The 10,847-nt window shown below is 51.4% G+C and overlaps 1 protein-coding gene across 2 annotated transcripts; it reads left to right on the top strand.

Annotated features, from left to right (window-relative positions):
* Positions 1–4,071: 4,071 nt before the first annotated feature.
* On the top strand, positions 4,072–8,898 carry LOC122441363 (primary amine oxidase, lung isozyme-like). Of its 2 annotated transcripts, XM_043467795.1 has the most exons (4): positions 4,084–6,637; positions 6,836–7,120; positions 7,476–7,605; positions 8,348–8,898. In XM_043467795.1, exons 1-4 carry the CDS (start codon positions 4,989–4,991, stop codon positions 8,618–8,620), a joined length of 2,337 nt encoding a protein of 778 aa, XP_043323730.1. In that variant the 5' UTR covers positions 4,084–4,988; the 3' UTR covers positions 8,621–8,898. The 2 variants fall into 2 exon arrangements, with proteins under 2 accessions (XP_043323739.1, XP_043323730.1); XM_043467804.1 differs by lacking the exon at positions 7,476–7,605 and having other exon boundaries at positions 4,072–6,637; positions 8,348–8,507.
* Positions 8,899–10,847: the final 1,949 nt, after the last annotated feature.

The following is a 10,847-nucleotide window of genomic DNA, read 5'->3' as shown; positions in this document are numbered from 1 at the left end:
AGTTGCACAATAGTCAGTGCTGGAGGCAAAAGGAAGAAAGAAATGCAGTGTCCACCCCTCCCCCACCGTGGTTAAATAATTTACAAGTCATTGCCTTGAGTCCCATGATCAGACCAAGACTGTGAGTGTTTGCAAGTAGTTAGTGTGCCGGTGAGAGTGTGTGGATGCTTGCTTAGAGCTTTTTTTAAAGTTTGTTGTCAGCTTTTTTTTTTTTTTTACATTTTTCTTTCTTTCTTTGGCTGTGCTGGGTCTTAGTTGTGGCATGAAGGATCTTCAATCTTAGCTGTAGCATGTGGGATCTAGTACCCCAACCAGAGATCCAACCAAGGTCCCCTGCACTGGGAGCAGGGCAATGTTACCCACTGGACCATCTGAGAAGTCCCAGAGCATTGCTATATTTAGGAACACTACCACCTGGCAGGTTCAGTTACTGATTAAGGTAAAATCCCAGCCAAAAATCAGTAGTAGTTTGTGTGGTGATGAGATATTGATAATTGTGTAGAAGATCCTTGTATACTTTATAAAATGCTTGGTGAGTTTGGAAAACGGGGATACCCCTAACCAAATAAAAAAGGTATATGAGGTCCTGCTGACAGCTTCTCTGATGAGACTTATCAGTGAGAATCAGCTATCCTCTCCAGCATTCTTGCCTGGAGAATCCCATGGAAAGAGGAGCTTCAGTTCAGTTCAGTTCAGTCGCTCAGTCCTCTCCGACTCTTTGCGACCCCATGAATCGCAGCACACCAGGCCTCCCTGTCCATCACCAACGCCCGGAGTCCACCCAAACCCATGTCCATTGAGTTGGTGATGCCATCCAACATTCTTATCCTCTGTCATCCCCTTCTCCTGCCTTCAATCTTTCCCAGCATCAGGGTCTTTTCAAATGAGTCAGCTCTTCGCATCAGGTGGCCAAAGAATGGAGTTTCAGCTTCAACATCAGTCCTTCCAATGAACACCCAGGAGTGATGTCCTTTAGGATGGACTGGTTGGATCTCCTTGCAGTCCAAGGGACTCTCAAGAGTCTTCTCCAATACCACAGTTCAAAAGCATCAATTCTTTGGCGTTCACCTTACCTTATAGCCCAACTCTCACATCCATACATGACCACTGGAAAAGCCATAGCCTTGACTAGATGGAGCTTTGTTGGCAAAGTAATTGGCGGACTACAGTCCATAAGGTCAAGAGGAGTCAGACACTGAATCAACTTAGCACAGCATAATCAGTGAGAATGGGCTCATTAATTCTACAGTCTGTTTACTTGTTTTAAGGGGAAACCCATCCCTCCAGCTGCTCCCAAAAGGTTCTCTCTCAGTTATCCAACCCTCTCCCTGAACTTTAAATCTCTCCCTCATGACTGGCTCTTGATTCTCATCTCATTAAGTCTCTGCCAGGACCCCGACTCTCCAGGGCAGGGTCTTCCTTCAGTTTGTGCCTCCCAAATCCCTTCCTCCAAGGAGAGCTCTGCCTCTCCTGGGTCAGCTTCCCTTTCCTGCCCCCTTCCCCCACACCCCCAGTTCCTCCTTATCCCACTCCCCTCTTTCTTCTGATGTAGAAGCCACAATGCTTTCCAGCTGATACTTTCTGGACTTCTGGGTGGCATTGGTCCTCTCTGACCAGTCCCTACTGAAAACTCTTGCCTGTCATGACCTCCTCACATTCTGACCCCTCCAAGGGCAAGCTGGCTGCTTCTCAGCCTCTTATGCCGGGTCCTTTGCCTCTGCTCTGCCCACCAACCTGCTCAGCCCCACACACGGGCAATTTCTGGACTAGGCCCTGCTCCTCCTCTCTCCCTTCTGCACAGTCCTCCCTGTGTGATCTCAGGCTTCCTATCTTTCTGCGTGAGTCGCTCAGTCAGGTCCAACTCTTTGCCACCCCATAGACTGTACCTGCCAGGCTCCTCTGTCCATGGAATTCTCCAGGCAAGAATACTGGAGTGGGTGGTCATTTCTTTTTCTGAGGAATCTTCCCAACCCAGGCATCGAACCTAGGTCTCCCACATTACAGGCAGGTTATTTATCATTTGAGCAATGACTACCTTTTGTTGTTTGACACAAATCTCCATGTCTAGACTAGAGGCTATTCTCCAGACATTGAAACCTATAGACCCTATGGCCCTTCTCCTGGGCATCTGTGCTGGGGCTTCCCACAGAAACCTCACCTCAAACTTGTTGGATTCCTCCTTAAACTTGCTGCTCTTCGTGTAGGTCCTGCTTCTGAAGAAAGCCCCTCACCCTCCCAAGTCACTCAGTGGAAACGTGGTGTCCTTGTGTCACCAGAGTCTGTACCCTTTCTCACACACCAGCTCAACCAGACACTGAGTCCTGTCAACACCACCGGCCACATTGCTCAGATTCCTCTTTTCTTCTCTGTCCTGAGGTCACTGGCCTCATCTGACCCTGTGCTTCCTGTCGGTGTCCTCGCTTCTGTCTTTCACACACTCGGTGCTCTCTCAGCATTGAAGCCAGAGCTGTACCCCTGGAATGCAGATCACATTACAATGACGTGGGCATCTGGATGGGTTCCAGGGGCCTCATGGGGACTCTGGGACAGCAGCCAGGCTCAGGAACCACATTCCGGGGCCCAACCTGGAGACTGCGGATGGCACCTGGCTCCCAGGGATCGAGTTACCTTCAGCACATTTACACAGGCTTCGGGCAAGTTTGTCCAAAGGGAAATAAGACTTACTGGAGGAAGCAGGATGTGTAGCTCCTTTCCCCTGAGTAATTGTCCAACAGGAACACCTTTAAACAGTTGTTTACGCTGTGTGATATAATGATTGTGAAGCCTAGATGACATGAATTCAGAGGAAGCAATGTGACAGCAAGATGCTTCTAGAGAGGGTGGGCAGAGGGGGCACCTTCTTCTATATCAGTTCCTCCTCAAGGTCAGGCCAAAGCTCTCCCTTCCACTCCCTGATCATTACTCCCTCTCCTCAGGAGACCTGGGGATTCCCCACCAGAGTGGACATTCTTGATCTGTGATTGGTAACGCTGGTCGGGATGAAAAAAAGTGTTCCTATTGACAATGTGTTCTGAGCTGGAAGGAAACACCATCACTTATGAAAGGATTCCAGAATGAAGTTCTTGGGCTGGAAAGGCTTGCCATGGGGCCAGGGCCAGGGTTTGACCTTCGATTCTGTCCCCCCTTTATTACAAAGTCCACATGAACCATTTCAAACTGAGACAGGCTAGGGCCTGAGACCCTGTACTGGAATGCTTGCACTTGGCACCTGAGCAAATATCTCCTTGAGCAACTGAATACAAAGAAATTGTAACAGACTAAAAATATCTGCAAGCACTAGGGAGTCGGGGCAGTTATGAACAACAAGATACAAAAAAGACAGAAATGTATTACTGCTTCTGAAGTGAAAGGAGAAGAGCGGGTATTGGGCATGACCCCTGCACACAGCACCACCAAAGGGGTGGGCAGACCACCTAAGCCAGCCCTCAGTCCGCTCCACGGATTTGCCCCCACTCTGACTCCACTGAAGGGACCAGGCCACAGAGGGCAAGCAAGGGAACCTGTGTTTTCTTCTTGCTCTTTCCTGTAGAAGCTTGAGGATCAGTTAACTCTCACTTGATTTACTCCACTGGCCTCTTTATCAATTCAATTGCTGCAAGAGTCCGAGGCCGCAGGTTGGTCACAAAATGACCCGTATGTGGAATTTGCGTATCAAAATAGAGCTGGTTGCAGAAGCAGCTGGTATCTGGAGAACCTGACCTTTCTGAGGTTGATTTCCCTGGTTTCACATGTGCCTAGATTTCTGTCTTTCTGCAGTGCCTACTTTGCTTAAGACCCATACACTGCACAAGCCTTCCTGACCTGATCTCTTTTGCTGTCCCACCGACTCCTATTGCCACCTCACACCCAATACCCTGACCTTGGCCAATACCTGCCCATGTGAGGTGTTTCAAGTTCTGTACCTTTGCACCTTCTGATGCTTTTGGCTGGGATGTACTGTCCCTTCTCCTCCAGGCAAACATACTCTGTCTGCAAGGTCATCTAAGGTGGCTTCTGGGGAAAGTGGCCTTGGACGTGTCCAGGCGGGAAAGGAGTTTCCCCCAGGTCACCAGGGAAGCACGTCCATCTCTGGACCTTCAGGCTCTCCTGCTTCCCTCATACCTGGCTGCACAGAAGATGGTGTCTCCCTCACATCCCCTGCCTGACAATGGAGATGGCTTTGCTCTCTGCATCTTCAGCATTCTGGAAAAGGCTTTCCTGGGGATGAAGTTTGTGGACAGCTAGGTTAAGTTCACATCCAGATTATTATGCACCCTGACATCTGATGTGGTCCCTCAGTTCTGCTCAAGGGGTGGGGGTCCCTATAAACTGCAGCTTCCCACCCCCTCCAGCTTCTGACTGGCTTCACTCCCCTCAGGCTCCCCTCTAGTGACTCAGGGAGCTCAGGACCTCCAAGATGTTGGCCTGGCTCAGCTCTTCAGCCCCCCAGCCCCCTACAGGTGATTGGTGTTCTCAGCATGACTCTCCAGGCTCCAATGCATGCCAGTAGGTTTCTGGTTGCCACATGGGAGCCCCCATCAGAGAGCTTCATGGACTAGAGGAAGGAAGATGGAATCTGGCTGGATGGCTGAACACAGGGCAGTTTTGCTTGCAGCCATGTAGCAAGGAGCAAGGTTCCATGAGAGAGTGGAAAAAGATCCCCGGGACCCATGACTTCTACCTCTCTCTCCCTCCAGCTGCGTCTCCCATATCCATCCCTCCCCCATTTTGTGAAGATGAGTGTTTGATTTGAAACAGGATGACAGAGGCTGACATGGGCCACTTAAAGTTCAGGTTACAACCTCAGGTGCATCTTCTGAGCCTGGCCTGATCGCTGCCCTGCCCCAACCTTGAACCACTGCCAATCCTCGTTCCTCAGCTGCTTTTCATTAGTGTACATATAACGTATTGACCCAAAGCACAACTCAAAGGTAGGAACCTCCAGACACTGAGGGAGGCATTGTGCACCCATTTCTTGTCTGTCCATCATGCATGCTGCATTCCAAATCAAGAGCCTGAAGACAGCCAGAGCTTTAGCAACGTTCATCTTCATTTTTCTGTCCTTGTGGACTCCTCTGGTGATGAGCAGGGAGGAAGGTGGTACTGGGAGTGAGGAAGGAGTTGGGAAGCAATGTCATCACAACCTGCCTCCCCGCTGCCCCTCTGGATCCCCCAGTACACAGCACTGGATACAGCCAAACCAGAGCCAGCTGTTTGCAGACCTGAGCCGAGAAGAGCTGACAGCTGTGATGAGCTTCCTGACCCAGAAGCTAGGTCCAGGCCTGGTGGATGCAGCCCAGGCCCGACCCTCAGACAACTGCATCTTCTCAGTAGAGCTGCAGCTGCCCCCCAAGGCGGCAGCCCTAGCCCACCTGGACAGGGGGAGCCCCCCACCTGCCCTGGGGGCTCTGGCCATCGTCTTCTTTGGCGGACAACCCCAGCCCAATGTGACTGAGCTGGTGGTGGGGCCACTGCCCCAGCCCTCCTACATGCGGGATGTGACCGTGGAGCGTCATGGGGGGCCCCTGCCCTTTTACCGACGCCCTGTGCTTCCCCGAGAGTACCTGGACATAGACCAGATGATCTTTGACAGAGAGCTGCCCCAGGCTGCTGGTGTCCTTCACCACTGCTGCTCCTTCAAACAAGGAGGAAGGAACTTGGTGATGTCAGGTACAGCTCCCCGTGGCATGCAGTCAGGGGACAGGACCACCTGGTTTGGCCTCTACTACAACATTTCAGGATCTGGGATCTACCTGCACCCTGTGGGGTTGGAGCTGCTGGTAGATCACAAGGCTCTGGACCCTGCCCAGTGGACCATCCAGAAGGTGTTCTTTCAAGGCCGCTACTATGAGAGTCTGGCCCAGCTGGAGGAGCAGTTTGAGGCTGGCCAGGTGAATGTGGTGGTGATCCCAGACAATGGCACAGGTGGGTCCTGGTCCCTGAAGTCCCAGGTGCCCCCGGGTCCCACTCCACCTCTGCAGTTCCATCCTCAGGGCCTCCGCTTCAGTGTCCAGGGCAGTCGAGTGGCCTCCTCGTTGTGGACTTTCTCCTTTGGCCTCGGAGCTTTCAGTGGTCCTAGAATCTTTGACGTTCGATTCCAGGGAGAACGGCTGGCTTATGAGATCAGCCTGCAAGAGGTCCTGGTTGTCTATGGTGGGAATACCCCAGTAGGAATGGTGAGCCACTATATGGATCGAAGCTATAGTATAGACAAGTTCGCCACGCCCCTGATCCGCAGCGTCGACTGCCCCTATCTGGCCACCTATGTGGACTGGCACTTCCTTCTGGAGTCCCAAGCCCCCAGCACCCTACATGATGCCTTTTGTGTGTTTGAGCAGAACGAGGGCCTGCCCCTGAGGCGACACCACTCAGATGTGTTTTCTCACTATTTTGGGGGTCTTATGGAGACAGTGCTGGTCTTAAGATCTGTGACGACCTTATTCAACTATGACTATGTGTGGGATGTGGTCTTTCACTCCAATGGGGCCATTGGAGTCAAATTGCATGCCACGGGCTTCATCAACTCCGTGTTCCACTTTGGTGCTGCCAGACGCTATGGAAACCAGGTTCGGGAGAACACACTGGGCACTGTGCACACTCACAGTGCACACTACAAGGTGGATTTGGATGTGGGAGGTAAGACACCCTGGAGAGGTAAGGTTTGAAGATGGAGGACATCTTTGGGTGAGAGATGGGAAGCAAGGGACACACTCAGTCTGGCCTTGTCTTTGGCTCCTACTCTGAAGCCAGGCACAGGCAGACTCCACAGGGGGCAGGGCAGCCACCTGACTAACTCTCGCTCCTCCCTTCCCCCCCCCGACTCCTCTCCGAATGCACTGGAGAACTGGGTCTGGGCTGAGGACATGGCTTTTGTCCCCACAGTGATACCCTGGAGCCCGGAGCACCAGACACAGAGGCTGCAGGTGACACGGAAGCAGCTGGAGACGGAGGAGCAGGCCGCCTTCCCCCTGGGAGGGGCCTCCCCTCGCTATCTGTACCTGGCCTGCAAGCAGAACAACAAGTGGGGGCACCCTCGGGCCTACCGCATCCAGATGAACGGCGTCCCTGTGGAGCCACTGCCCCAGAGCAGTCCTTTGGAGAGAGCCGTCAGCTGGGGGAGGTGGGTGGGGTGCATTGTTGGAGGGATAAGTGTTGGGAGGGGCATTTGGGAACCCAGTTCAAACTGTACACGAGGTCAGGTAAGAGCCCAAAACATATTTCCTGGTTATCAAAAGGCCCACAGTGAATACACACCACCCAAGTGGGAAAAGTCTTTTCCATTTTGGTGGGGCCATGTTGTGAAATCGAAAGGGATGCACAGATAAACATTGAAAGGTGTTGGGCCACCCACTAGAGTGACATCGAGTGACTGCAGAGAGGGGAAACCTGAGGTCCATGGGCTTGACTCCCATCCATGATGATCAGGCAGCAAGACAGGGACAGTGACCATGGACCCCTGACCAGAGCATGTCTAGGTACCAGCTGGCTGTGACCCAGAGGAAGGAGACAGAGCCCAGCAGCTCCAGCATCTTCAATCAGAATGACCCCTGGACTCCCACCGTGGACTTTGCTGACTTCATCAACAATGAGACCATTGCTGGAAAGGTCAGCTGACTGTGGGAGATGAGGGAGTTGTAGGGGACACAGAGATCAGTCCCACCTTCTTTTGGGTGGGGCCTTGAAACCCTGTGATCACCTCAAGGGCTGAGCTGACTCCTGCTTCTGTGCTTTTGTGGATCTGTTCACTACTTGTGGAGGGAAACTTCCTAAGCTGGGAGTTCATCTGCAGACCCTGGCTGAGGCTCCAGTCTTACCCTCAGTGGCAGCAGCTCTCTCAGTCTCTGCTTGTGGACTGAGTCCTTTAAGGGCCCCAGGACTCAGAAGGGCTGGAATAACCATGGAAGACTACATCTGTTATACCTAAAAGTTCTCTGCTTCTGTCTTCACCACCAAAGGGTGAATTTCTAAATGTCAGCCTTTTCTGTCAGCCACACCCTGATGTCCCTCCTCCATTCTTCTACTCTCAGTTACAGTTTGGGAACTCTCCCAGAGTTGAGGGAGGTGCTGAAGTAGCCTGTGGGTGTCATCATTTCTCTTGGGATGGGTAGGCTGATGACGAAGTGATAGGAAATGTCAGAGATGGCAGCTGTAGCCTGGAATTGTGGAGGCTGGTGTTGCTCCTAGTATGAAGTTGATTCTTTATGCTTTGACTTCTGGGCTACTATGAAAAAGCATATAGATGTTAAAACCCTCTTGAGTGATGGTGAACTCCCAAAGTGAATCCTGTGGGAAGCAGAGTTGTCCTTAGCATCATCAGGCCTCGTGACCCTCTTTCTTCCCCCGCTAGGACTTGGTGGCCTGGGTGACAGCCGGTTTCCTGCACATCCCACATGCAGAGGACATTCCCAACACCGTGACAGTGGGGAACAGTGTGGGCTTCTTCCTGAGACCCTACAACTTCTTTGACGAGGACCCCTCCATCAATTCTGCTGACTCCATCTACTTCCGGGAAGACCAGGATGCTGGGTCCTGTGAGGTCAACTCCCTGGCTTGCCTGCCCCAGGTTGCTGCCTGTGCCCCTGACCTCCCTGCCTTCTCCCACGGGGGCTTCTCCCCCTAGGTGTTCCCTGGGATGGGGAAGGTGGCTGGGGCCCCATGGCCAGGGAATGTGGGGAGAAGAAGGGCTGGGAGCTGGGGAGTCTGTGCCCTCGTCTTCCTCTTCACCCTCCAGGGTCCTTTCCCTTGCCTTCCCCTCCCTGCTGGGAGCATCCTGAGTCTCTGCTGCCTGAGACAGGGGCTTCTCAGCTCTGTGAACCCCAAGCTGCTGGGTTCCTGTTGCAGAGAGGAGAGGAATGGCCCGTGGGGAGTCTGGAATGATTATTAAACCTTTCCAATCGCTTCCTGGTTTTGGTGTGTTTTGTTTTGTTTTTCCTTTTGTCTGGTTTCCTGCACTCTCAAAGCTTTTTAGGCCATGCCAGGTCTCCCCTGAGACTCCCCAGTCCTCACATGGGAGGGGTGGAAGGTGGCTTTCTAAGGGGGTGGCTGCCGACAGGCATCCTGCCAGGACTGTGAAGCCAGGAGTCCAGTTGGAAGAGGCTCTTTGGCCCTTGTTTCCTCTCATCCTGGTCCTCCTTCTTCTGTTCCTTCTTGCCTTGCTTTCTTCTGTTCTTACCTGTTCTTATATTTTGGTATTTACCTCCTAGACCTCAGCGGATGTTCCTCAGATCTCATTTTTCAACTCTGGTCTCCTTTTCTGCCTCTAGGCCTGTCGAAGTCATTTTTTTTTTTTTTTAATTTTTTATTGTTGTGGTTTTTGCCATACATTGACATGAATCAGCCATGGATTTACATGTGTTCCTCATCCTGATCCCCCCTCCCACCTCCCTCTCCATCCCATCCCTCTGGGTCTTCCCAGTGCACCAGCCCTGAGCACTTGTCTCATGCATCCAACCTGGGCTTGTGATCTGTTTCACCCTTGATAGTATACTTGTTTCAATGCTGTTCTCTCTGAACATCCCACCCTCACCTCTGTGGAAGTCTGAAAATGCAAGGGACATCTAGCTTGAGACGACAGTTCCCATCTGTCTCCCTGTGTCTGGAGGCTGCCCCTTTCCCAGTCCGGGGACAGTGTGTTTGTATAGGCCTGTCTTGCATCCTCGTGCAGGGGTGGTCATGGAGACAGCAGCAGCTCGAGGTAGCCCTTGAGGTGGATTTGTGGGTGCAGTGGTCATGAGGAGTGGTCACTTTGTGCCAGGTCTCTCTGTGACCTGTGTCCTCTGCACAATGCAGTAGCCAGTAGGGGAGGTTGGGTGGGCACCCAGGGAGAGAGGCAAGAAGACCTGTCGTGGAGCCAGGGGTTGTCCAATCACAGTTGATCATGCAAAGGAGCCAGGGCCTCTAGGGGTGGAGCTTCCCCCACAGGCTGTCCCTCGGGAGATGTGGATGGAATAGGTCTGGATCCAGGGTCTCTCTACAAATGTCCAGAGATTGGAAATCATAGAACTCTTTTTCTTAGAAGATTCATTAACTAAATTCTTATACAGTCTTACAAAGCAATATTACATAGCTATAAAACCAATCACATTTCTTTCTAGAAATTAATCTTCTAAAGAGCAAGGCAAGGTACAGAAGTGTGTATAGGGCACCACCTTTTGTGTTCTAAAGGAAAGATCATATAAATACATATTTACATTTAGATGTATATTCAGAAGACATGGGTGTCACTGATTGCCTCTGGAGGGCATCCAGGTGGAAGGGATTCAGGAGGGGGGACTTAGTAGTATAAACCCTTTTAAAAACTTTGAGCCATATGACTATATTACTTATTCATTTACTATTATTCAAATAATAAATGGTCCCATACAAGACCTGACTTCATCCTTTAAGCTATTAATAAATTGTCTTTTCGGATAGGGTAGAATGGGGGAGGATAAACTACATTGAGAGATGAGCCCATGGACTCAATTTTCTCAAATATTTGAGACCCAGAGAAATAGATGTGGTCTCTGGTGACCCCTATGCTATGGTTTTTTGCAAGCAGGTGCTTGGAATCCATGGTTACTCTAAGGGAAATGGGGAGCCATGGAAGGATTCTCAGCAAGGGAGTGCCAGGGTGAGAGTTTCCTTTGCCCCTCCTGCAGTGGAAGCCCAGCTTATGAACCACTGGACCACCAGGGAAGTCCCAGAGCATCATTATATTTAATGAACACTTAACACTTGGGAAAGTCAGTTGCTGATTAAAGTAAAATCCTACCCAAAAAGAGTTCCCTTGGTCCTTTGTGCGCGATGGGATAATTGCTTAGATGATCCTTGTAAACTTTATACAGATAATGGTGGGATGCGAGAAA

Source organism: Cervus canadensis, chromosome 1 (genome assembly GCF_019320065.1).
Source record: "Cervus canadensis isolate Bull #8, Minnesota chromosome 1, ASM1932006v1, whole genome shotgun sequence".
NCBI lineage: Eukaryota > Metazoa > Chordata > Mammalia > Artiodactyla > Cervidae > Cervus > Cervus canadensis.
The sequence above is the reverse complement of the archived record's forward strand: the minus strand, read 5'-3'. Positions and strand labels throughout refer to the sequence as shown.